Source organism: Pygocentrus nattereri, chromosome 18 (genome assembly GCF_015220715.1).
Source record: "Pygocentrus nattereri isolate fPygNat1 chromosome 18, fPygNat1.pri, whole genome shotgun sequence".
Lineage (NCBI taxonomy): Eukaryota > Metazoa > Chordata > Actinopteri > Characiformes > Serrasalmidae > Pygocentrus > Pygocentrus nattereri.
Window position 1 is genome coordinate 28,267,262 of NC_051228.1, and position 27,784 is coordinate 28,295,045.

The 27,784-nt window shown below is 39.1% G+C and overlaps 1 protein-coding gene and 1 long non-coding RNA gene across 6 annotated transcripts in view; one reads left to right on the top strand and one right to left on the bottom strand.

Annotated features, from left to right (window-relative positions):
• The window catches only part of psd3l (pleckstrin and Sec7 domain containing 3, like), a 169,894-nt gene that overhangs the window by 26,276 nt on the left and 115,834 nt on the right, over window positions 1-27,784 (top strand). For 3 of the 5 annotated variants that reach the window (XM_017697285.2, XM_017697286.2, XM_037547380.1), the window contains 3 exons: window positions 1,889-2,000; window positions 16,904-17,798; window positions 21,403-21,873. In XM_017697285.2, the coding sequence (XP_017552774.2) occupies window positions 1,889-2,000; window positions 16,904-17,798; window positions 21,403-21,873 (1,478 nt within the window). Of the gene's footprint in view, window positions 1-1,888; window positions 2,001-16,903; window positions 17,799-21,402; window positions 21,874-27,035; window positions 27,350-27,784 lie in introns of those variants that run through there. The other 2 variants (XM_037547381.1, XM_037547382.1) reach the window with 1 other exon arrangement.
• Window positions 1,119-27,345, bottom strand: LOC108427271. Its single transcript, XR_001857838.2, has 4 exons — window positions 27,205-27,345; window positions 26,645-27,070; window positions 3,569-3,666; window positions 1,119-2,032 (listed from the first exon to the last, which is right to left on the bottom strand). It is a non-coding gene; the product is annotated as an uncharacterized LOC108427271 (long non-coding RNA).

The following is a 27,784-nucleotide window of genomic DNA, read 5'->3' on the forward strand; positions in this document are numbered from 1 at the left end:
TTTAACTACATATAATACTGGGTTTGGAAATGGTTAAACAAACACACTAACATCCATAAAATCACTATATATATATATATATATATATATATATATATATATATATATATATATATATATATATAATCATTATTAGTTAATATTCTATACATTTTGTTTATTCAAATATTAACACTTTTCTCAGCAAATAAATAGATTCTGAAAATTTTTTGGACTTTGGGCACATTTGACAAACAGCAGATTGTCTGATAAGCGGGCAAGGTCTGCTGCAATGAGAGCTATGCTACGCATGCACATTTCTGACATATAAGATAATGCAGTTGCATAACAAAGGGCAAAGTCAAAGGAAAATAAGTGAAAAATAAGAGTTTCCAAAACTGGAGAATTTTAAAAAATATTAAAAGATATAGAAAAAATGGCCCTCTGAGACCGTGGAGACCACCAAAACATCATCATCATCATCAGATAGCAGCACTTAAATCTTTCAATTTTGAGAGAGGAGAAAAGGATTTTCTCTCCATCCTTCCACTGTGAGAAGACTCAGAGAAACTCATTGCTATGAATCTGAAAGCATGTGTATTTATATAGAGGCCCATACTGGAAAAGGAAATAAAAAATTGTAATTAAGGTGAATAGTGGACCCAGTAAATACTGAAAAACATTATGTTTAGTCACTGGGCTGTATTTTTGTTAAATATATAATTTCTGATTTTTTGACACAAATGAATAACATTTCATGGAACATGAAACAAATGAAGGCTGGTCTTTTGCAGAGTAATAAATATGACTGAATATTTAACTCAATATTTTTTGTATATAACAACATAAAGTATCATTCCGGAATCTGTGTCAGAAGTTAGTGTATCAGGATTTGTGTATGTAATAAAAAAATTGAACAAATCTCAGCCCTAGTATGGACTGTTGGTACCATGAAAAGCAGGTTGAGATTCTCAAATAGGTCCAACTGTGACATCTAAGCTGCTTCTTACATACAGTAAGATCAAAATAATGATTGGATTTTACAGAGAATACAGTGAAGGTATCAGCTGGTAAAGTTTTGTGAGACAGCATGTAGTTCAAATGAAGGAATATAATGAAAAAATAAATTGCGTAAAATATAAATAACTGCCCGCCTTTATGACAGCTTTATTTTTTTATTTTTTCATTTTCTCATATATGCAACTCTTTGATTATATGAGCTACAGACTGAGGTGTGAGCTATGCCTAAACTGTAAAACGGAGACTGTTTCTCTCTCTTTGGACTTGGTCTGGGATTTCTAATAACTGACTGTGTGGGTAGCACTGAGTCAATTACTCGGCAGCTACAAAAGCCCTTGATTAAAAAATGAGTATGGGGACCTAGTGCAAGAGCACTCTCTGGGAATAGATGCCTGCATTCCCCGTCCAATCATACGAAGCCATAGCAACTGCTCCGTCAACAGTTTAACCTTTTAGTGCTGTGGGAACTCCAGGCTTAGCTTGTAGCTTGAAATTTACGGTGATATTTTCAAAGCAGTGGCCTGCTGTCCATGTCTCATCCTAGATTTAAAGAGTAACTCAGCAGTATGAAATGTTGAAATGAGATCTTTTGATTGAAAGGGAAGCGCACATTATCTGGCTTGAGATCCAGCTCAATGTAGGACTGTCACTATGTGATTGTCTCAGCCAATGAGGAATCTACAAATTTTTTAGAGTTTTTAAAAAGGCCAACCACTAAAAATAAAAGTGGACAATAAATTGCCAACCATTATAGATTCACAGAGAATGTGAACATTTTTTAATTGAGTAGCTAGTAATGATCACTTGAATATTTCTCATCAGCATTTTACATCACAGTGTAAGTCTTCATTGATGTTGCAGTGTGTCTTAATCAGGTCTCTTTCTGCAGGCTGAGACGTTTGTTTGGGTCAACAGCTCCTCTTCCCATGCCCAGAGTGTTGCCAAGGCCAAGTACGAGTTTCTCTTCGGAAAGACAGACGACTCAAGTTCATCAGACAGTGGTAGGAACCTTTGAAACTTCTTGTTTTATTTCCTGTAAAGCATTAATTAAAAAGCAATTCACAATCATAAAGCACAGTCACCACTTTGCACCTTGACCACTACAAAATTTTCAAAAGTTTCTGTGGTGGAATGAATGGTAGGTATACTCCAGCGTAATAAGAGCGCTTCAGAGAAGAGCTGTCGTTATTGTTGTAATTTCATATGTGAGCAGCATAGTAACATAGATAATGTTTTAAAGATGGGGGATCAGTTGACTTCACCTAAATTCAAATGTGACTCTGGAAATTCTGCATATTAAAAATGAACTGATTTTAAGAAGCCAAAAATTCTGATGTCTACGGAGCCCTACTGGTGACATCCTGTATAAATAAAAATAATGCGTGGCCATGACTTGGTAAGGCGTGGGAATGAGATGATTAAGTCATGGCCACAACTTTGTAAAGCATGGGAACGAGATCCTAATGCGTGGCGAATTGGTAAGCCACAATCTTGTTCCCACGCCTTACTAAGTTGTGGCCATTACTTAATCATCTCATTCCCACGCCTTACCAAGTCGTGGCCACGCATTAGGATCTCGTTCCCACGCATTAATAAGACATGACCATGCATTATTTTTTATTTATACAGGATGTCACCAGCAGGGCTCCGTAGATGTCTAACTGGAGGGAGAATTTTGTCATTGAACCTGATGTTGACTTGACAAAGCCATTGCTGTGAAATCCCAGGTGGTTGCTAAAGTGTGGCATGTTGTCCCAGGTAGTTGCTAAGATATTGGTAGGCTGTTGCTACATGATCCTAAGTGGTTGCTATGATGTTGCTAGGCTGTTGTTTTTTTATCTTAAGTGGTTTTATCCTAAGTGTTTGCTAAAGTTTGGCTTTGTCATTGCTATGGAATCCCAGTTGTTTGTTAAGGTGTTGCTAGGCTGTTGCTGTGGTATTCGTGGTGGATGCAAAGGTGCTGCTCAGCCATTGTTATGCTATCCCAGGTGGTTGCTGTGGTGTCGGTAGGCCATTTATGTGTTATCCTCTGTGATTGCTCAGGTGTTGCTTGGCCATGGCTATATTATCAACAATGGTGTTTATATCTGTGTGTGTAAATATACTTTCTTATACATTCTGGAAATGTATATAAGTCTGTAATATACTGTTTATACTTTGGGTGTGTGGTGGGGACTAAATCCTAAAATGATACATTGCTAAGTTTTAGTTCTGGTTCACATAACATTCATACTGACATGTATAATATTGAGCCAAAAGATGTAAACAAAAGTCTTACGGATAAAAAGTCACAACTGACTGGGTGGATTTTGTCACATAAGTGTGATAATTAATGTTCACCAAAGTTTCTGAATCATGTTCTCTATTCTATCTGGGCTCATTTTATCGTTTATCTGTCTTGTGATATTAGAGCAATAAGTCATAAGACTCCCTGTGTTACTGTAGAGAAATCTTGGAGAAGATTATTACATAATAAAATCTATATGTGTAGGCAAATATGTACATATTCAAATACAAAATTCAAATACATATTGAGTATTTTTAATGACTTCAAGTCTCCCTCACTGACCTGCTCAGTTGGTCTCAGTCTCTTTATTTGGTACACACCAGGCTTTGGAGAGCAGCATCTTAGATTAGAATTTTCTTGACATTCCACCAGTTCATTTCCTATGAGATAATAAATCAGGTTGGAATCAACGCTGCACGAAAACCATATATGCAATCAGTCCCAAACAGCAAAGGACACTATTCCCACATGGGCTCTAAGACACTGTTTATGCCTGATCACTTCATGTGACTAGTATCTGGATTGTATCTTGATAAGATTTTAGCCACCTGCATTTACACTTGGTAGTCAAATGTGTCTCTGTTCAGTCAGACTGAAATCTCATTGATGTGTGGGACGAATATCAAATATGAAAATCTGCTCACAGCAACCAGTTAACGTGTGTTTATTTGGTCATCTGCAGTTTGTATTACACAGTAGTGTCGGCCTATCTTGCTGTTAAGCATCTCGTTTTGTCCCCCAACTATGTGCATCCTCCATGATTATCTTCCTAACAGACAGTGATGCACTACATGGGGTGGAGGTTTGGTTGTTAAATGTTTCTGTGAGAGATGGATGTATTTACAGTGCTGTATTGTGACTCAAATGCACAACATATTTGACACAAGACACATTTAACACAGATACAGATATTCGTTTGAATGATTGGATTTGTATCTGTGTTAAATCTGTCTTGGGTGCGTTTACACTTGCAGTTTTATGTGGCTTGGCCTAATCCAGATATACAGTGGGGCAAAAAAGTATTTAGTCAGCCACTGATTGTGCAAGTTCTCCTACTTAGAAAGATGAGAGATGTCTGTAATTTTCATCATAGGTACTCTTCAACTATGAGAGACAAAATGAGGAAAAAAAATCCTGGAAATCACATTGTAGGATTTTTAAAGAATTTATTTGTAAATTATGGTGGAAAATAAATATTTGGTCACCCACAAACAAGTAAGATTTCTGGCTCTCACAGACCTGTAACTTCTTCTTTAAGAAGCTCTTCAGTCCTCCACTCTTTACCTGTATTAATGGCACCTGTTTGACCTTGATATCTGTATAAAAGACACCTGTCCACAGCCTCAAACAGTCAGACTCCAAACTCAACCATGGTCAAGACCAAAGAGCTGTCAAAGGACACCAGGAAGAAAATTTTAGAACTGCACCAGGCTGGGAAGAGTAAATCTACAATAGGCAAGCCGATTGGTGTGAATAAATCAACTGTGGGAGCAATTGTAAGAAAATGGAAGACATACAAAACCATTGATAATCTCCCTCGATCTGGGGCCCCACGCAAGATCTCATCCTGTGGGGTCAAAATGATCATGAGAATGGTGAACAAAAATCTACTGTGAACTACACAGAGGGACCTAATGAATGACCTGCAGAGAGCTGGCTACCCTCAGTAACACACTACGCCGAGAGGGACTCAAATCCTGCAGTACCAGGTGTGTCCCCCTGCTTAAGCCAGTACATGTCCAGGCCCATCTGAAGTTTGCCAGAGAGCATATGGAAGATCCAGAAGAGGATTGGGAGAATATCATGTGGTCAGATGAAACCAAAATAGAACTTTTTGGTAAAAACTAAACTCGTGTTTGGAGGAAGAAAAATGCAGAGTTACCTCCCAAGAACACCATACCTACTGTGAAGAATGGGGGTGCAAACATCATGCTTTGGGGCTGTTTTTCTGCAAAGGGGACAGGACGACTGATCCGTGTTGAGGGAAGAATGAACGGGGCCATATATCATGAGATTTTTTGACCTCTGTCATTGCCAACAAAGGTTATGTTACAAAGTATTGAGTTGAACTTTTGTTATTGACCAAATACTTATTTTCCAGCATAATTTACAAATAAATTCTTTAAAAATCCTACAATGTGATTTTTTTTTCTCATATTGTCTCTCATAGTTGAAGTGTACCTATGATAAAAATTACAGACCTCTTTCATCTTTCTAAGTAGGAGAACTTGCACAATCAGTGGCTGACTAAATACTTTTTTGCCCCACTGTAATCCTGATACTCAAGATGCAAGAAGTGAGTAAACAGGGACTTGATTCTGCAAAGTTGTGTTGTCTACATTATCACAGTAAAACAAAGAACAGCTTTTCTCCCCTGATAGACGATCTAGTATTTTCTGCTGATTTTGGCCCAATACCCATCAAAACTAATGTTATTATTATTGTAGGATTCTACCAAAAAGTGGAACCCAATAAATTATTTAAGAGTTAGCAGTGGTGACTAGAATATTAGAAATAGAGAATGATTTATTAACTGTTCCTTTATGACTGATAGCTTCTTTCTAATAAGAGTACTGATATGTTAAATAAAGAAGCTGATCCCAGCCTCAAACCTCACAATAAGCTGTTACACTTTACAGCGGTTCACATCTTGGCTCTAGTCAGTCTCTGGTTGCCTCATTGGTTGTCAGTCAGTTGCTCCCACCAGTGTTCTGTGCTGACATGATGGATGTTATAGGGGAAAGGTACACTTCAGGTCTCCTGCCCCTTCAGTGAACTTCAGTTGCCCTCACTTGGCCATGCCTGTTGACTTTTCCCTACAGACATCTCAAGCTCCATTAAAGTACGGCTCTCTGAATGCTCTGTCTTAGAGATCTTGACATAATTCTCTTGACCTACATAAATGCCATCTCTGGAACTGCAGGATCCAGGCTAATGTCCTCATTTTCTTGAATGACAGTTGAGCTTGTTATGGGACTGTGTGCTATTGGTATATTCAGTTCCTTGTGTGAGTTAAAATAAGAAAAAAATATCAGTCACAACTCATGCTTTTAATTAATTCATGTCCACTGTTATTTGATTAACTGACTCATTGAAGTTATGCCTGTTATGGTTTCCTTGCACTTTGCCCCATCACACTACCCCCATCATTCAAGTGCTCTCTGTTCTAAATCTCTGGTCTTCCGTGAACTTGTAGACACATGCACTTAATGTGCATTGCTGAGGAAGTCCACAGCGCTGCACTATGACAGAACTGTCCATCCATGGCAGTCAAAATGCATATCCATATCCATCCACATCCATAAAAAATGCATGTGACAACATAAACAAAATAGAAGGGGGTTCCCAAAAAATAAACTTAAAAACATTTTAGTCAAAGAACTGAAAAATGCAGTCCAATTCCAAAGTAATACTCAATTCAAGTGCAAATGTACAGATGTTACTGTCAATATGAACCATGCAAATCATTTGTGCGGAAGTCCCTCTCATTACTGAGTGCAGCTTTCATATTCGATGAGATGATGTCGAGCACTTCAGTCAGCACAACACGCAGATCCATAGAGTCTACTGAACATCAGCCTGGCTCATAACTTTAGCTGATATTTATCATTTTTCAGTCATCCAAATCAACATATTGTAGCTATTTAAAGTTCATTTTAAAATGTTACTCTTATCCAAATGTTTGGGTGCTTGTTAATTTTACTTTTAATTTCCCTTTAATGTTTCCCCAAATCCCTAAATTTTTTCCCAATCATTTCCATACATTTATACTATCTGGAAGCTCCATGCACTTTATTTTTATAATGTTCAGATGTGTAGTTTAGTACTTCATTAAAGGACCCATGAACTAATAATGAAAAAAAATACATTTGTGTTGAATAATAAATTGTTACATATTTTATATATTCTTATGCCCAAGAAACAACTGAACATGGAATAGTAGCATCCCTAAACCTCAACACTCATTAAGAATGCAAAACTGTATGAATATGTATGATTATGTAAATGGTAAATGCCCTCTTGCTGCTTGGTTTCTAAATCCCACCCTTTTCCCCCCACTACTCTGCACATCTCTATGTTTTATAAGATGAGACAGAGCAGAAACAAAAACACAGTCCTGCTTTAACTTTTATAACCAGAAAGCTTCTGTCTTTCTGTCACTTTGGCACCAGCCACTCGATCTCACTCTAAACTTGCCTCAGTGCAGCGTCAGTGGGCATGAACTGCTGGTGGTTTAACCTTCTTGCTAAGCTAACGTTAGCCTTTGGTGATAATGAGGATAAGAATTAAGTGTAGCTTAGGCTAACAGCTCCAAACACAAATACACAGATTTAACCGCTTAGATTCGAGTGTTTGTTCTCTAAACTTACATCTGTGAGGTTTCTTTATCACTGGTTGTGTGTACAGCCGTTTAGCTTCTGGCGCTAGCTCTGTCACAGTTGGCTCCTCCCACTCCTCCATGTGCTTTTTGTTTACTTTTGATCTTCCATGTGCGTTTGTTTTGGTTCAGACCTGCCCCCTTGTTTTCTTGACTCCACCCCTGATTCTTTTCACATGTTTCCCACCTGTCCCTCATCATCCCTGTGATTATTTAAGCTCAGTGTTTGCCCCTAGTTTTTGCTGGTCTTTGTTTGATTGTTTGATGTTTTGCTTCTGTTCGAAGTGTTTCGTTAAGTATTTGGATTTCTGTGTTCTTTGTCATGTCTGTCCCTCCAGCTCTTTGTATTGGCTACCTGAACTGTCATGACCATGACCCTGGATTTGCCCTCAATAAAAGTTGCTTATCTCAGCATATGCGTAAGCCTCATCACTCCCCTTATTGGCGCTTGGGGCTTGGGCACTGGCCTCATGCCGCCCACTTGTTTGTGACGTGCAAAACTAAACTGCTATGTAGCACCTTAGAAATCACTTTTTTCAGATGTACTCAGTAAGCCTGTGTTCTCAATGAGAAAATATGAATGTGTGCTATATTAACACACAACACAAATTACAGTCTATATAATGATAATAAACCATCTAAGAGGAGCAAGATTACCATTAAAGAACACATTTTTGAGTGATGCCTTCCTGCCCTCCAGCACCCCCCCGCGACCCTGACGGAGATGCGGTTTAGAAAATGGATGGATGGATTTTTGAGTGAAGGGGTCTCTAAATGTTATGTTCTATTATGTTCCATAATGTTCCATTTTGTGAAGGGACTGTGTTCCTGTAAATTTCTGCAGTACAAACCAGGGTCATACTTTTTCACAGTGCGACTCTTTTCTAGAGAAATGAAAATATTTTACAAACCCCTCTTGCCAACCCACCTCCCTGGCCCTACAGGCCCACATACACCAGTATACAAATGAAAGAAATTACAGAAGAATAATCGAACAGTAAGTCTGCTCACTTACTAGGGCCTGCGTTCCTCAGCTAGCATAAGCCACAAATCTGTTGCATGGTGCTGAAAAAATACATCAGCAAATTTTGTGGTCAAGACGCTCTCTCAGTAACGAGCTCACCCACTATAAATTGATAATAGCCGTTAGCCTGTCTCCTGCGGCCGGCACATTCAGCAGAGCTTACATGCACTTCTCAAAATTATTTTCTCTGTGCTTGATGACACCAAATAATTTTGACAAGTGCATGCGTTGCTCTCGCAACCTGCTCTGGGACCGTGTCGCAACCCCCAAGGGGATTGCGACACCCAAGATGCGAACCTCTGCTATGAACGATGGCAAATGAATATCGGTTCCATATATCAGGTATTGACCTCTTTGTTTACTTATCATCTATATCTGTATCTGCCCTAAAAAAAACCCTGCTTTTATGTAAATGACTGCCTCAACATTTGTCCATGATCAGTGTTGCTAATGACTAATGGGCTTTGTCTACTATTTATTGTAGAACCTAATAATGTGTTTTTTTAGTATATCAATAGTGGATTTTCTCTTGAGCTGTATTATGTAACAGTGGAAAATGTATAAGAACTTAAGAAATCTCTGTATTTTGTACATTGTAGGGTTTACGTGTTGTCCTTCCATTCCTAAAATCAGTATTGCAATAATTTTTGTTCCATTAGGAAAAGTATGAACATGTGTTAGCAATTCGGTATGTGCTTTGAGTGAACTTTGGGCCAAACATAGTGCACTTTTATTGATGGCTGTTCAGACTCAACATATGTCTGAATTGCCTCATGACATTTTAAAGGTTATTATTGAACCTTTTAAAGTGGTCTGATGTGATTCAGAACTATAGAGACACACAAAACACGTTTTAGCTGAAGTAGTTTGATTTGTATTGACCTACAAAAGTACAGTGTTTTTGCAGGAGTCGTTATCATAAAAGATGCAGCCACATGGGATTTTGCTGTTTTAATTAATGATTAAAACTGTATGTAATTAGTTTTTCTCATGTAGCATAGAAATAGATGCTTCGCCTGTCAAAGTAGCTAAACTCATCAATAAAACAACAAGCACTGAAAATAAATACGCAGTGCGCATGAATAGATTATGAAAAAAAATGACTGCCTACAGCCCTTTTGTGTTGTTTTCTTGTGTTTTTTTCTTTTTGTGGAAGTTTTTTTCTCCATGATAATGGTGTTTGAGGGGATGTGCCATGGCATTTGTTTACAGTGTATTAAGCATTTTGTTTTGTACCAACAACATAAAAATGCACATAAACATTTTTATTGAGATGCTGTGTATACATGTTTCCATTGAGGGGAAAGCTGGCAGATGCTGCCACCTTGTGAAGAGATGCTGTTTTACAGGGCCTCAAAAATCAGTCCCTTCTGGCATGATGATCAAAAGTGCCTTGTTTTCATCGCCAAGTGACTTTTCAGTCCCACTGATATCTTCTGTATTCAGCAGGCGCTCAAAGCTGTGAAAAAGCAAAGCCTCTTCTAATCCAAGCAGTTCAGTCTTGTAGAATGTCAACTAATCCTTTCTCCAGGTTTCATTCATTAACATTTCATTCTGTACAACAGAACACATCTGAAAGGAGTTTAAATGAGGACAAATGCAGGTTGTTTTGAACTTTTAAGCTTGAATTTGCAATACCATTCAGAAGTTTGGAATCAGTGTGTTTTGAATGGTTTGAAGAAAACTCATCTCATTTGGTTGCAGAGATATGACGCAGACCTCAGCAAATAACATCGTCTAACAAACAAATCATCTTTCATTTTGTCTACATTTCTGTTTTTCTGTCAGTTGTATCTGTAGAAAAGTGAAAATGAATAACATAGCTATATTGATAACAATACAGGGGGCTTACACTGCAAACCAAAACAGGTACAAGCAGCCATTTAAACAGCTGTCATGTTAACTTTAACTGGATAGATCACTAGATAGTCAACTGGCTAACAGCAAATAAGAAGCATTATTGCAAGAGACTGCCCTGCGATGGACTGATGACCTGTCCAGGGTGTGTACTGCCTTCCACCCAATGACTACTGGGGTAGGCTCCAGCTTCCCCCATGACCCAGAATGAGAAGCGGCTTAGAAGATGTGTGTGTGTGTGTGTATTGCAAGATGCCACCCTAGTGTCTTTCTTGCATTGATTGTCATAAAGGTAATCATGATGAGGGTTAGGAATCAAGTGCAGGTTATTTCCAGGCAGGATCATTACCAGACAATCTCTAGAGAGACAAGCAAACAGCCCAAAAACCAGAGCAGGGTGTGAAGAGTCATAACTAGAACTACTATAACAATAGCAACAATCAGAACTAGAAGGGGAAAGTTCGTGAACGAACTTTAAGTTGGCTTGAAAAAGCCTGTTAAGTAAGTTAAAACGCTAAATTGGTTGAAACCGGTTGATAGTTGTTTAAATGTTCAACTGGTTGAAACCGGTTGACGGTTGTTGAAATGTTCAACTGGTTGAAACCGGTTGACAGTTGTTGAAATGTTAAAATGGTTGAAACCGGTTGACGGTTGTTGAAATGTTAAAATGGTTGAAACCGGTTGACAGTTGTTGAAATGTTAAAATGGTTGAAACCGGTTGACGGTTGTTGAAATGTTAAATTGGTTGAAACCGGTTGACGGTTGTTGAAATGTTAAAATGGTTGAAACCGGTTGACAGTTTTTGAAATGTTAAATTGGTTGAAACCGGTTGGTAGTTGTTGAAATGTTTAAATGGTTGAAAACTGTTGATAGTTGTTGACATGTTGCGAAAAAGTTGTAAAGCAGAAGCTGTAGTATCCGTGATTGATGGTAATTTGTTGCCATGTGCTAATGTGTCAATTTTAGAGCTACTTTAAACTAAGTTCCACTTTACATTTGGTGCTACCTTAAAGAGAGTTCAACCCTAAATTCTGTGCCACCTTAAATTCAGTGCTAGTTTATTTGCAGTTCGACCTTAAGTTCTGTGCCTCCTTAAAAAGGTTCCACCTTAAATTCTGTGCCACCTTAAATTTAGTGCAATGTTAGGGTTAGGGTTCCACTGTAAGGTCTGTGCCATCTTAATTTCATTGCTATGTTGATTAAAGTTCCGCCTTAAATTCTATGCCTCCTTTAATTTTGTGCCTTGCTAACTGAAGTTCCACCTTAAATTTAGTGCTAGGTTATTTGCAGTTCAACCTTAAGTTCTGTGCCTCCTTAAAAAGGTTCCACCTTAAACAGTGTGCCACCTTAAATTTAGTGCAATGTCATTTCATGTTCCACTGTAAGCTCTGTGCCATGTTAATTTCATTGCTATGTTGATTAAAGTTCCATCTTAAATTCTGTGCCTCCTTTAATTTTGTGCCTTGTTAACTGAAGTTCCACCTTAAATTTAGTGCTAGGTTAATTGCAGTTCCACCTTAAAGTCTGTGTCACCTTAAAAGAAGTTCCACCTTAAGTTGTGTGCCACCTTAATTTTGTTTCTATGTTAATTAACGTTCCACCTTAAACACTGTGCCATATTTAGTGCTATGTTAATAGCAGTTCCACCTTAATTTTTTTGCTATATTAATTGAGGTCTCACCTTAAAGTTAGTGACAAGTTAATAGCCGTTCCACCTTTAACATAGCGCTACCTTAACTGAAGTTCCACTTTAAATTTAGTGCTAGGTTATTTGCAGTTCCACCTTAAAGTCTGTTCCACTTTAAATTTAGTGCAATGTAATTTCAAGTTCCACTGTAAGCTCTGTGCCATGTTAATTTCATTGCTATGTTGATTAAAGTTCCGCCTTAAATTCTGTGCCTCCTTTAATTTTGTGCCATGTTAACTGAAGTTCCACCTTAAATTTAGTGCTAGGTTAATTGCAGTTCCACCTTAAAGTCTGTGTCACCTTAAAAGAAGTTCCACCTTAAGTTGTGTGCCACCTTAATTTTGTTTCTATGTTAATTAACGTTCCACCTTAAACACTGTGCCATATTTAGTGCTATGTTAATAGCAGTTCCACCTTAATTTTTTTGCTATATTAATTGTGGTCTCACCTTAAAGTTAGTGACAAGTTAATAGCCGTTCCACCTTTAACATAGCGCTACCTTAACTGAAGTTCCACCTTAAATTTATTGTTATGCTATTGTTAGGTCCACCTTAAATTGAAGTTCCACCTTAAAATTCTGTGCTGTCTTGGTGCAATTCCACCTTAAACGCAGTTAACCCTTAGCAGAGCTGCTGAGAATAAGGCTGTGAGCTGGTGAGACATTGAGCTCCGTGCGTGGTTTGGACCTGTTGTGTGAGACAACGATGCATTGTGACATCATGTCTGGCAGTCTGCCAACAGCCTCCCCATTCATTCCCTATGGGGAAAAAATTCCACTTTGAACGTTAATATTCCGGAAACCGTACGTCGGATCGCTTAGAAAAGCACAAGCAACCTAATCGGGTATAGGCCCTACGATCCTGTAAAATTTCGTGGCTCTAGCTCGAAAACTGTGGGACGAGAAACTGTTTAAATTTTGAGTGTAGAATAATAATAATAACTAGAAGGGGAAAGTTCGTGAACGAACTTTAAGTTGGCTTGAAAAAGCCTGTTAAGTAAGTTAAAACGCTAAATTGGTTGAAACCGGTTGATAGTTGTTTAAATGTTCAACTGGTTGAAACCGGTTGACGGTTGTTGAAATGTTCAACTGGTTGAAACCGGTTGACAGTTGTTGAAATGTTAAAATGGTTGAAACCGGTTGACGGTTGTTGAAATGTTAAAATGGTTGAAACCGGTTGACAGTTGTTGAAATGTTAAAATGGTTGAAACCGGTTGACGGTTGTTGAAATGTTAAATTGGTTGAAACCGGTTGACGGTTGTTGAAATGTTAAAATGGTTGAAACCGGTTGACAGTTTTTGAAATGTTAAATTGGTTGAAACCGGTTGGTAGTTGTTGAAATGTTTAAATGGTTGAAAACTGTTGATAGTTGTTGACATGTTGCGAAAAAGTTGTAAAGCAGAAGCTGTAGTATCCGTGATTGATGGTAATTTGTTGCCATGTGCTAATGTGTCAATTTTAGAGCTACTTTAAACTAAGTTCCACTTTACATTTGGTGCTACCTTAAAGAGAGTTCAACCCTAAATTCTGTGCCACCTTAAATTCAGTGCTAGTTTATTTGCAGTTCGACCTTAAGTTCTGTGCCTCCTTAAAAAGGTTCCACCTTAAATTCTGTGCCACCTTAAATTTAGTGCAATGTTAGGGTTAGGGTTCCACTGTAAGGTCTGTGCCATCTTAATTTCATTGCTATGTTGATTAAAGTTCCGCCTTAAATTCTATGCCTCCTTTAATTTTGTGCCTTGCTAACTGAAGTTCCACCTTAAATTTAGTGCTAGGTTATTTGCAGTTCAACCTTAAGTTCTGTGCCTCCTTAAAAAGGTTCCACCTTAAACAGTGTGCCACCTTAAATTTAGTGCAATGTCATTTCATGTTCCACTGTAAGCTCTGTGCCATGTTAATTTCATTGCTATGTTGATTAAAGTTCCATCTTAAATTCTGTGCCTCCTTTAATTTTGTGCCTTGTTAACTGAAGTTCCACCTTAAATTTAGTGCTAGGTTAATTGCAGTTCCACCTTAAAGTCTGTGTCACCTTAAAAGAAGTTCCACCTTAAGTTGTGTGCCACCTTAATTTTGTTTCTATGTTAATTAACGTTCCACCTTAAACACTGTGCCATATTTAGTGCTATGTTAATAGCAGTTCCACCTTAATTTTTTTGCTATATTAATTGAGGTCTCACCTTAAAGTTAGTGACAAGTTAATAGCCGTTCCACCTTTAACATAGCGCTACCTTAACTGAAGTTCCACTTTAAATTTAGTGCTAGGTTATTTGCAGTTCCACCTTAAAGTCTGTTCCACTTTAAATTTAGTGCAATGTAATTTCAAGTTCCACTGTAAGCTCTGTGCCATGTTAATTTCATTGCTATGTTGATTAAAGTTCCGCCTTAAATTCTGTGCCTCCTTTAATTTTGTGCCATGTTAACTGAAGTTCCACCTTAAATTTAGTGCTAGGTTAATTGCAGTTCCACCTTAAAGTCTGTGTCACCTTAAAAGAAGTTCCACCTTAAGTTGTGTGCCACCTTAATTTTGTTTCTATGTTAATTAACGTTCCACCTTAAACACTGTGCCATATTTAGTGCTATGTTAATAGCAGTTCCACCTTAATTTTTTTGCTATATTAATTGTGGTCTCACCTTAAAGTTAGTGACAAGTTAATAGCCGTTCCACCTTTAACATAGCGCTACCTTAACTGAAGTTCCACCTTAAATTTATTGTTATGCTATTGTTAGGTCCACCTTAAATTGAAGTTCCACCTTAAAATTCTGTGCTGTCTTGGTGCAATTCCACCTTAAACGCAGTTAACCCTTAGCAGAGCTGCTGAGAATAAGGCTGTGAGCTGGTGAGACATTGAGCTCCGTGCGTGGTTTGGACCTGTTGTGTGAGACAACGATGCATTGTGACATCATGTCTGGCAGTCTGCCAACAGCCTCCCCATTCATTCCCTATGGGGAAAAAATTCCACTTTGAACGTTAATATTCCGGAAACCGTACGTCGGATCGCTTAGAAAAGCACAAGCAACCTAATCGGGTATAGGCCCTACGATCCTGTAAAATTTCGTGGCTCTAGCTCGAAAACTGTGGGACGAGAAACTGTTTAAATTTTGAGTGTAGAATAATAATAATAATAATAATAATAATAATAAGAAGATTACGAAGAACAGTAAGTTGGCTTTTTCAAGCCAACTTAATAATAATAATAATAATAAGAAGATTACGAAGAACAGTAAGTTGGCTTTTTCAAGCCAACTTAATTACAGGGTCTTACCTAAACAGCTTTGCGCAGAGCCTAACAGAACAGTGTTCTTAAATACATGGAGAGCATGTCTGCTAATTAGGTACAGGTATAAACTCTGAGCTAATACTCTGGCGTGGGTGATCTTTGAAGTCAAAGAGGGCAACTGACAACAGCAGATATGACTACGTGGTACGTTATGACTGTTTTGGAACTGTGAAACTTGTTTCCCAGCTGTTGCAGCTGAGTTTGATAAATATTTCAGTCGATTTTCAGAAGGCTTTACAATGTGCAATGCAAGTGAAATTAAGTTCATAAGCAACTTTTAACATTAAGAAAAGTTGCTTTGAAACCAGCTTAATATTTAAAAGATGCGCACTGTTAAGTAAATGACTGTGCTGTTCTTTTTGTTCCCCTCCAAAAAGGAGTGAAAGAGACATCTGCATGTCCTGCAGCCAGCGACAGCTTAGTCTGGGCGCTTTTCCCACCCCTCCCTCCCACCTTTCTGCCTCTCTTTATGGAGTGTACACAGTAATGCTCTGTTCCCTTACTACACTAGAGCTGTTCATGATTAGCTCAAACAGCAGCGTCTCATACACGTTAGTCAACTGCTAATAGTCTTATAAGGGGAATATTAAGATCTGATAACAAAATCATGTTTATAAGCAGTGATCATAAGAGGTCAAGACTTCTGACTGCAGTCTCTCAAAGTATGAAACGAGAATCTCAGTGGTGTTTTGTTTGAAAGAATTTGGCTGTGTTTTAAGTCCATTCCTGTTTGCAATACATATCTAATCTTCCTAATCCTTATTCAGTTTTAACATACCAAATAAATAAAGGAAAAGGCTATGTTATTTGAGCACTGATGCATTCAACTCCAGTCAAGTTAAACTGATTCTGGTTATGTGCAGATGTGGATCATTGGCTTAAAAAGATGGTTTGGCCAAAAACCAAGTTTACACAGTTTTCCCCTTTTCCCAAATGTAGACCATCTGCCAAGACTTTCTCTGAAAGTTTTCTCTGAGGTTTGCCTCTTTAGCTTTGCTATGGAGCCTGTAGCTAATGTAGCTAACAAATAATGGAAACTTAGACCACATCTGTTAGCTTGGTGCAAACAGCATGCCTAGCTCATCACACTCTGGCCTTAAATCACACTTAGAGTTGTTAAATCATAGAAATAAATAGGCTTTGATATGTGATTTCAGACACTGTATACTGTAACTATTTGCTATAAATACTAATACTATAAGTATGTTCTGTCAGAGGAAAGTAGCCTAGTAGTTTCCAAAAGTGGACATCAAAAAATGATAAGATTTAGAGAAAATGGGACTCTGAACAATGCTGAAAGACCCAGTAGACCACCAAAACTAAAAAAAATAAAAAAGTTATATCTTTCATTTTTGTGACAGAAAACTGTTCTGTCTGTGTGTTCCATCTTTCCAGGTAACTCCCAGCCCCAGCCAGAAGAAAACAGTGCAAACGATCCGTCCATCCAGGATGATGACATTGATGAGACCTCATTGTTTCTAGAGATTGACCGGGAACTGGCCAACCTGCTAAGTGACCTCACAGCTCAAAATCACAATGCTGCATCGACTGGCCAGGAGCCGGAGCAGCAGGCCAGTACGTCAGGAGACACCGCCTCGGCCATGATCCCTTGCAACGGCCACAGCGGGGCTTTCCCTTCCTCCCCAGGCATGGCCAATCAGGGCTCAGAGCTGCAAAATGGCTGCCCTGATGCCAGCCAATCAGAGAGGCCAGCAGAGTCGCTCTTGACGTGCAGCGCGTTGTTTGATTCGTGGTGCGAGGCGCTGATTCAGGACCCCAGCTCAGCGGCTGCAGCCACAGAGGAGCTGAGCTGTCTGAGCGCTGGGCTCAGGAATGCTCCCTCTAGCCAAAACAAACCCGCTGCTGCCCTCAGCACATCTGCAGACAAATCCACATCTGCAGAGGAATCCACAGTACCCTCCCCTCAGCCTGGAACTGAGACAGAACGGAAAGGGGAAGAGATCCAAGAGGCTGGCCTTGGTGGGCATTCCTCAACAGCAGGGCTGTTGGATGCATCTCTAGAGGAGTCCAGCAAGATCCTGGCAGAGATTCCAGGCATCTTCACAGCATTCCTAGATGGGGGCAGGCTGCGGCCCCAGAAGAAACTGAGGTTCGTGGAGAGCCGGACAGAGGAGGAGGCAGTAGTGAATGGAGAGCCAAGCTGTAGTATGAAGGAGCAGCTGACTCAGGATGTGGATGGGCCTGCACACAACGGCACATTTAAGGTCGCCGTGCCACAGGTGTGTGTGCTGAGCCCAGACAGCGATTCGACTGAAAATAGCTCAAAAAGGTACCAGCTCTTTACATGATCTTTTTCAGTGGATTAGTTAACATTTCAAAGCAGATCTGGCTGATAAAATGATTTTTTTAAATCAGATGCTTCAATATCAATAATGCATATTTGAGGTCTTTTCTATGAATTGAATATACTGTTCTCTTCGTCAACCAAGACTTGTAATTTCACCAGTTGCTAATTCGGTACACTCACTTCAGGAATAGGTGTTACCTATTGCCAGGCGTCCCTAGATCATAGGTCAGCAACCCAAATGTTAAGAAAATCCATTTTGTCAAAAATAAAACCAATTTAAGAGCCACAACATTTTATGTCCATATGTGCAAATGTCCTAGTGTAGGCTCAAAATGTAATATAAACAAAAATGCAGACATACTTTGCTCCGCTATAGCCGCTTTTCTCGCATCTCCAGCAGGAAACTTTTACTCAAAAAAAAAAACGTTTCTTGTAAAACGTCTCTCAACGTTCCATGTTTTATGAGGCCGATCTCAGCTTCTCACTCACCAACTTCTTGTTTAAATTTTCCTGTTCCACCTTAAATGGTTCCTGAGGTGACAGAATGGAATTGCTGCACTATTTAAAGTGGAACAGGAAAACTTCAACAAGAAGCTGGCAAATGAGAAGCTGAGTTCAGCCTCATGATTTTTTTGTTTTTGACAGTTTCTCTTTGAAGATTAAACGTGTCAGGGAAAAGCTGGAGTGATTACAAAATAAGTCCCTTTGTCTCCAAATTATATATGTTTGTATTAAATCTTTCTCTTTGCCGTTTCATTAGCTACTATCTAGGCAAGATTGTTGTCTGTGTTGCTGTGGTTACCAGCAGTCTGAGTGTGAGGCAGACCGTCCAGGCTGATTAGAGTCCATATTCCCATTTAATCCAAAAACACAAAAACCAGAGTCAAAGTCAAAAACAGTCCAAAGGTCAAAACACTAGAAAAATCCCAAACCAGCAAAAGCACCAAAGGGAGATCCAGAAGAAGAGTCAAAGAGTACAGAAAAGGGTCAAGGCAATCCAAAAACATAAACAATGAGGAGACAAGACTTGCTATACAGAAAGACTGGCAATACTTCACACTGAGTAGTGTACTGAAGGTCCTTAAATAGTCAGGAGAAATGAGCTGCAGGTGAGGGGTCAGGGTGCAGGGAGGGAGAATGTCAGTATTTGGGTGAGGCTGACCTCTGGTGGTGAGGATGGGTATCACACCTGACACTGAGTACCAAACTTCAGGGTTAAAGATTGCTACATTAATTCCAGCATTTAAGTATTTTAGATTTACTTTATTTTACTGCAAAGGAGGATTCTTTTATTTTTACCTAAAAATCTGAAACAGGGCAGGAAAGAGCTGCATGTTACCGACCCCTGCTCTAAACACGACATTTGACACAATGAACAGGCGTAGTCACCTTATTATACAGTGTAATTGAAAATGAATGAAAATGAAAAGATTTTAATGAGGCAGTTTCTGGCAGTTTATGGCTATTTTACATTGGAATGATGACACGCAGTCGGTATGTGTGTTAAAGAGGCATGAAGCTAAGCTCTGTGCTTTGTTGTACAGTGTTTCATATGGGTTGTCAAATTCTGTGAAACTGACACTGTTAAATACATAATTCTTGCTATTTGCCGATTTATGAGTATTTTATTTTTTTCATTTATGCAGATATTTTGATGTGTTGTAGAGGATTGTGTTGCCATGTATCAAGTGTCACAAAATTGCAGTGATGGCATTATTGTGGACAATGTATCATGATAGTATCACGAGGTGTTCTGTGATTCCCACCCATAATTGCCCAGCCATAATTGCCTTAGAGGCTGTCAGTGGCCTAACCTAGATTCCATGATGTTGAGGCAGGCCAGATGGGCAGGGGAGGACCATCATGGTCATCACAGCGGCAGAAAATAAAAATTGCAAATTTTCTCACCAATATTGGGATTAGAATTGAAATACAATTATTTTGTCTAAATTAAGTAATAATTAAACTATAATAATATTAAGTCATATTTTTCTGCATGAATTCCATCTGATTTTTCAGGTTTGAGGGATAGAACACTGAATATAGTGAACACCAGCAGTTAACAAGAACTATTTTTAGGTTAAATTTACCCACTTTAAACCTGAAGACAATTTTGAGTAATGGTATAATTAAAAATGTAAGAGCTTATGGTTTGAAAATTGCACTTAATTTGCAATTCCAGTATAAAAATGATGAATTGTTCAGCCCTGCTTTGTACTGCAGTGAGGAGAAAAGCTTGAAAGAGAGATTTAAACTAGAAAGTTCTTGAAATGCTGAGCTTGGTGGTTAACTGCAGTGTTATATTATGAACTGAAGTTATACAAATTTGCTTATGCTTGTTGTGGTCAGTTGCATTTCCTCTTTAAACAGTAGCTGTTCTTCTGAAATGAGAGAGCCCATTAGAGGAAGCTGATGCTTAGGCTGATTTGAGCCAGTAGATATTAGGATGGGTGAGGTCAGATAATAATAGTGATGCTTTTAAAGCTTTCTTCAGAGAGTCAACCAAGACCACATACATAAAAATGAGATTGATCAAGATGTAAAAACATCTTGCAAGATTGTGCAATGGAATAAGGAAGCTTATTTTTTTCCATAGCCATAATTCCTTTCTATTCAGGATGCATGATGATACTGAAATCGTCAGATAATTGCTTAAAATATCAATTTAAAAATAAAACGATAATTTACATTTGACTAATATATTTGAACCAAATTTGATGATGCGTTTATTTTACTCCTGGATGGCAAAATGTTGAGGTGCTGCTGGGCTGTACTTTGCTGATGCATAATGCTAATATAGGTAGATTTGGTCCTAGTTTCTACATTCCATAAATAGATCTATATTAATACCGATATCAGCATTCGCAGATAAAGAAATAGTTTTCTGAATCAGCCTAGAATTCCCATATTGGTGTGTCTTTAACGTTTATAAGCAAAGACATTTTGCAGAAGCTTCTTAGTAGAATTTACAATGCTAATGAGACTTTTAATTCCTCACCACTAGGTATGCCTGTCGCTATTGCCTGATAATTATTTCAGCTGGCCTATTTTCCACAGTTGTTTTCTTTAGCAATCATGTGTTTACATTGCAACAAACTCAATGTGAATTGATTGCACTTTTATTTGGGTGGAGGCAACTAAATGTAAACTAAAGTAAGAAGAAAACATGCATGTTGATACACGTCATAGATGATACAAAAACAACAAAGGTTTAAACTTCTCGCCGGCATGTGACATTTTCTTGACAAGCCTACCACTGGTGTACATCTCTGACTTCACTATGGTGCTGATTCTTTAGGAAACAGTTCAGTGCATCATGACATTTTACATTACACCACATTTTGATTTATGTTTTTCTGTTGATTATATTTTAAACACAAAAATATATGTACGGAATAGTAAATTATAAAGAATAAACAAGCAGGCTGTTTGAAAATAGATAGAATTTGAGCACATACAAAAAATGAGCACAAACTTTATTGAGTATCATTAAAATCGAAAATCAATACTGCCACCTTTAACTGTGATGAATTCATGCACTTTAACATCCCTTCCTGACCACCCATTTCTCTGTGTCCTCCTGCAGGAGTGTAGAGGGAAAGGCCAGTGAGAGTTCAGAGGCTACGGATGTCTTCAGCTGGCAGTTCGAGAGCATTCTAGAGTCAGAGCGACTGCGCGGGACACACTACAGCAGCCTGGACTCTTTGGATGCACTCTCATCTTCAGCAGAGGAGACGGATACTCAGCTGGAGCCTACACGGCCCCAGCTGGACACAGAGCCGGCCTTGACTCTGGACATGCCTCTCACACCCATGATCCAGCAGCGGCTAAAAGAAAGCGGATTGTTTCTGGAGCCAGGAGCTGAGATGGGCTGTAGACAGGAGGTACTCAGCGTCACCGCCACTGGAAAGAGCGGAAAAGCGGCCCTGGAGGTCACCTCATCCTTTCTGGACACAGGTAGTGAGGCAGTGGGCTTCACCATAGGACAAGGTGAAGAAGCACTGGCCAATGGCGTGATGGACAGGGACACAAAAGATTGGCTACAGGGCTGCCTGAGGTAGGATTTGATATTTACTAACGCAGCATCACATTTGGCTGTTGGAGTGACTTAAGGCTAAGCTGGCTTCATACAGGCATCATTGTACAGGCTCTGTTGCCCTGATGGAAGTTGTGAGGGGTGAGATCAGTGTATTTGTAACAGTCGTGTCTTCAAAACATCAGCTCAATCAAAAAGCGGATGCTAACAAGCAGTAACAGTAAATGACCACTATTTATCATTATGCAAATTGAATCATGTTAATTGGTCCCTGTTACCTTCTAGTAATTGACCATTAGCAAAATTCTGACAAGTCCCACTTGTTCTTGCTACATCTATCAAACTTTAAATTCAGGCTACCTGAAAGCATCTGTAACACTTGTACTAACAGAATACAAAGTTCAATAGTACAGTTGAAATATTAGGAGCACAGAAATGCATTTGAAGATTTTTCATTCAGAATAAAGCAGCTTTTTAAGGGCAGACATGTTTGAGAGCCTAAAATATGAATGTTGGCCAATTTAAAAAGGAGCAAAAAAGGTTTACATTAATGTTTACATGAATTTAGTCACATAAAGGCAGTAGTTTTCATGTCTAATAAGGAGAAGGTTTGCGCAATAGAAGCTGCCTCTTCATATGAGCTAGTACCGATAGTAACACTGGACCTAGTCAGAACATCAGATGCAGAGGAGCTAGTTGGTACTAAGTCATTGTTGATGGTAACAGTTGTGATTTGAAGAATGTCATAATATCAGTCATAATTTTGCAGCCAGTTATTAGCAACGTTAACATGTTTGGTCGATCTGTTGCTTTAAGGATTCATTTGGATAGTGAACCCAGAATAATATGTATAATGACAAGTCTTGAAGAACTTTCTAGAAGAACTTTGTTTTGAAAAACGTTGTATGTTCATTTGTTTTTATAGATTTTGGCACCATTCATTTTTTGATCTTAAAAAATCGTGCACACTGAGCTCTCTGGTATTTTCTAGATTGTGTTGGCTTTTTAACCATTGCTCTCGTCCTGTGTTTGCAGCATTGTTGTTTTCTGCATCTGAGACAGAAGCCCAGTGCAATTAAAAATTGCTCACACTCCTCTTCTTTTGCATGCACAAGTAATTTGATATAATAATAATAATGCACACAGATAAAGATAATAAATCCATTAATGAATAATTCATTTATACTCAGTTTTTATACCTTTTTATATATTTCATACTTTTTTGTGACAAAATTTCAAGTTAAAACCCTAAATGAGACAAATTTTCTGTGAAGGATATTAACCCTTACAAGACTACTATCATGTTGCTGTACTATTTAAATGTAGTTACATTTAATTACATTACATTTAAAGTTAATGACATAGTTACATAGCTGGTCTGATAAGTGATCTAGCCTTTTCTCCTTGTGGAAAGACTACTGCCCACCTTCTCCTTAAAACGGTGAAAATGTTGTTCCAAGAATAGAGGCTGTCTGTCAGTTATTCCCTCAGTACTGTCTGACTCATTTTAGTTGAGCTGTCACTCAACATATGCTGCTGTGACAAAATTAGAAAATAAATTCTGACATGTGGCTCCTAGATGACATGTCAGGATTAGGTGTAATACACACTGCCAGTACAGAAAGTGTACAGCTAGTGTAGTTTGTGTACAAGAGGCCAGAACTGTTTGAAGTGGGTTTTCAGCTTGGACCATTAGTGTTTTCTCTAGTTGAACATGTATGACAGTATTGTCTGAGAGAGAATTATTGGGGCCCGCAATTCATTTAAATGAAGCCAAGGCAGAAGTTCATGTGGTCATGTTTGATTAAATGGCGCCATCTGCAGCATATTAAAATGAACTACATCCAAAAGACTCTGGTACCCCTGCAGGAATCTGTAATAAGACCCCATGATCTCAACACCTCCTGCAGCAATGTAAATCTGGACAACATGGCAAATGCATAACTCCACGATATTTCAAGACATTTTCTGAATATGCATCATGATATTGAATTTTTTAGAGGTTTGAAGTGAACTAGCTATTCCATACAAAACAACAAAACTACAAACGTAATGAAGAAAGTATATGTTTATTAATAATTAAATTTGCTGATATTAAATGAAAACTGTTACATAAAATAAACTCACTAAAATCATTACAGTGTTTAGGCTACAGTTTGTGCCATGAAATTTAGCGTTCACTGTTTCTCATTTTCATTATCATTCATATGATTTTTTAAGTGTCAGATTTTGACACTTTGTTATAGTCATATTTAATCAGTTTTTTTAAGCCAAAGTTTTCTGCATCTTTTTCAATCAGCCAAATATTGGCAAAAATGTTTCAGTTGAAACTTCAGTGCTTCTCTACCACTTATGATCTCTTTGTAATGAAATGTAGTTAGTCAGTGTGCTTTAAGTACTGATAATATGATAGATATGCTCAGAAAATTGTACTGATGCATAATTTGTCACAGTAATGATAAAATATCATCGTTTTGCCCACCCTTACATCTGCCAGAGTAAAAGCAGCCACTCTTCTCCCATTAGTCACTTACTTATTCTTTGATAGCAAATAAAGATGGATCACATTCTCTAATCTCTGCTAGCAGAATTAAGCACTGATTACTAAAAGCCTGAAAGTGTTTTGTTGGCTTTCAATAGGGAAGAATCATCTTCTGAAACCTGCATTAAAAGGGCATCTATTTTCAATTTTGAATGGAAAATGATGGCTCAAAGTTTCAGTTTCTGGCAGTGTTCCTCACTGGCTCCTTTCACAGTCTGAGCTAAACCAGAGTCACTTAGTCTTGTTTTTTTTTTTCAGGACAACTTGCAGGTTTTAGAAACTTGTGATGAAGTAATGGATTTAATTATTCTGTTAATATTTAGTTTATAAGTATGATCAATGTTTGCTTAATTTGCACCACCCAGAAACTGTCATGTATTGTCACCTTTATTGTGTTTAAGTTTGCCCAAATTGTGCACCATAGAAAAATAATGCATTGACCCTTGTCTTATGCTTTGTTTTGGCTGTTGGTGTTTAATTCTTACTTTTTACTTTCAAGATCCTCGACTATGATGCGATTTCTTTTTGATACAGCGCATTGCAGATTAATAGGGCCTTAAAAGGGCCTTCTGTTACCTTCTGTTGTACTTTGCTGAAACAAAAATAGTACTGGCATCTCATAGATCACATTATTAAATTAGGCACTCTGTTGTTTAAGGTCATCCTGAGATTCTTTGAGCATTTAAGAGTATTTCAAATACTGGACAACTTGACAGTGCAGCTCATACCTGTAGTCATTGGTTTAAGCTCATCTGCTGAATTTTATGCCAGCATATTCTGTACATAAAGTAGACCAGCTGAAATTATTTCTCTATTTTTACAGTAACACAATGTGGCCTATAACTTAAACAACACAGCTGCTCTGCTGCTGCTGCCCGTATACTCCACTCGTCCTGTTGGCCTGGTGGAACAGCACAAAAGCCCAAGGCAACCAGCTGCGGGCTCTGTTTGAACTGTACATGATTAGCTTTTATGAGCTGAAGGAAATTCCTCAGAGCATTATGGATTAAAGGTCAGTTGGACTGCTGGAGACCTGCACTCCCTCCTCAGGACAGCTTACATGCTTTCCTGGATGAGTGGAGCAAGAGAGGCCTCAGCTTTAGAGCCCTTGTTGTAGTTCCTCGAGCATTCACTGAACCCGGATGGCCTGGAGTAGGAGCGCACAATCATATTTTGTCTTTTTTCCTAGTGCTGGAATGGAATGAAACAAATGTGTTTGACCATTAATGTGCTGGGTCTTTTCATGTTTTCATGCACAAAAAGATGGTACGCAAAAGTCAAAGACCACCTTTTACTTATTTTATTTTCAGTAAGACGGATGTTGTAATGCGGAGCGAGGAGGCGGGCGCATATGCTGAGATAAGTGAGATTTATCAGGGGCAAATCCAGGGTCATAGTCAAGACAGTCCAGGCTCCAATAATTGATACCGAGTTCAGGATGGACAGACATAAGTGAGAATTAAAAAACGAACCACAAAAACAGTCCAAACAGAGTCAAGACAAACCAATACATCAAACACAATCAAACAACAAAGACCAGCGCTAGACAATACAGGTGGGTGGATCGATCCAAATATCGATAATATCGATACCAACGCTGGTATTGATATTGATCAATACTCGTGTAAAAAGATCGATACTCAAGCTTTTTTTCTCCCGCACGCACTGACTGCTGCGCACGCGGATTCATCAAAGTCTACTCTCTGTCAGTGCTGCGCTCAGTGCGCTAAACTCCAGAAATGCACAGTGCCAAGTATGGTTTGTGCTAGATGGTAATTATCATATTCTGTATCATTATACTGTCCAAATGTATCAGAATATCACATAATATTTAAGATTTCATTAAAACCTTCAGTAGTACGGTAAATGATTTCACCTGAGTATTGCTACTCTATGATAAAAGTTTTCCTAACATAGTAAATGTAAGCTTGTTTTGATTGTTTTGTTCTGTTCCGAATTTTCTTTCCTTATAAAAGTATTGTAAACATTAACCAAGCATGCAGAAAGGAGACTTACTATTTACTTATCCTTCAGCAAATTACATAGAATTTTGTCATGTGTCAGTGCTTGAGATAGCATAGCAGCACAGCTTACACGACCTGCTCCTGGTTTCAACTGTGTTGTCTGTTTTGTATTGTTTACCACAGCAGCTTTAAATACGCCCCACATTTACTGGCATGCAAGGCTTAAGGAAGTAAATTGAAGCCTATTGGTACTTGTGAATCAGAAGGCTGAACCGTGCGCTCTCACCTGCATGCTCATGAAACATAAACGTGGCTTAAGTGCGGCTTAAATGCGACGCTTTCCCTCATCATCAGGTCATGTGAGCCGAGAAACGGAGCCGTAGTTATTTATAGCTCCAGCAGAGCAGCAGCAGACCGCACAGGCTGCACCCAAGCAGGCTCCTGACCGCTTCCCTACAGCATGTCGGACGTAAATAAAGCCCCCGCTGACATCACTGCCTCCTGGCCAGCACAATTCACTCCATTCACTCCTTCAGTAACACCCTCCCCCCCCTTTTCTTCTTTCTCTTTTTTCTTTCTGCCTCTCTTCTGTAAGGAGGGGCCGTGCGGCCCAGCCCCCCTCTCTCTCTCCGTCCGGCCCGCAGATGGAGTGTGAGGCAGGAGGCGCGGCGCCCGTCCAGCCGGATCGGGCTGAGGTGTCTGAGGCACCGTCCTGATGAACGAAGCAGAAAAAAAATCACGGCTACCTGCGTGTCAGCGGCCGCTCCGTCGCTTTCATGTAGGTCAAAGCAAGGCGCTGAGGGAGCGATCACATGGTGCATGGAGTTTATTAGCAGGGGACTTTACCTTCACCTCCTCTCTCTCCTCCACTTCTTCCTGCTTTGCTCCTCCTGCTCCTCCAGCAGCAGTTGATTGATCCCATCATGGGTTCCTTCATATCCGGCTGTTTCGCCCAGCCCAGCCCGTCCGGAGCTGGATGCTCCTCCATCCCGTAAGTCATGACCTTTGCCTTTCATGACGTTAGTTGCCGTGACGCTGAGTGTTAGCGCACAGCATCTGTTCCTGCTGTGCTTCCTCTCGTGTGAGACTGTGTGCTCACCGCAGTGACTCCTCAGAACTGTAGCTGGCAGCATCTCTCGCTCTCCCTCTCTCGCTCTCTCCTCTCTCTCTCTCTCTCCCTCACCCTCTCTCTCCTTTCTCTTCTTGTTCTCTCTTTCTGTCTCTTCTCTGTGTTTCTCTCACTATCACTATTTTCTCTCTGTCTCAGCCCTCTCCTTCTCTCCTTGCTCTCTTTCTCTCTATTTCTCTCTATTTCTGTCTCTCTCTCTGGTCCTTTCTCTTTGTCTGTCTCGCTCTCTCGTTTCACTCTTTCTTTCTCTGTCTCTCTCCTTGCTTTCTGTCTGCTTCGCTTTCTCTTTCCCCCCTT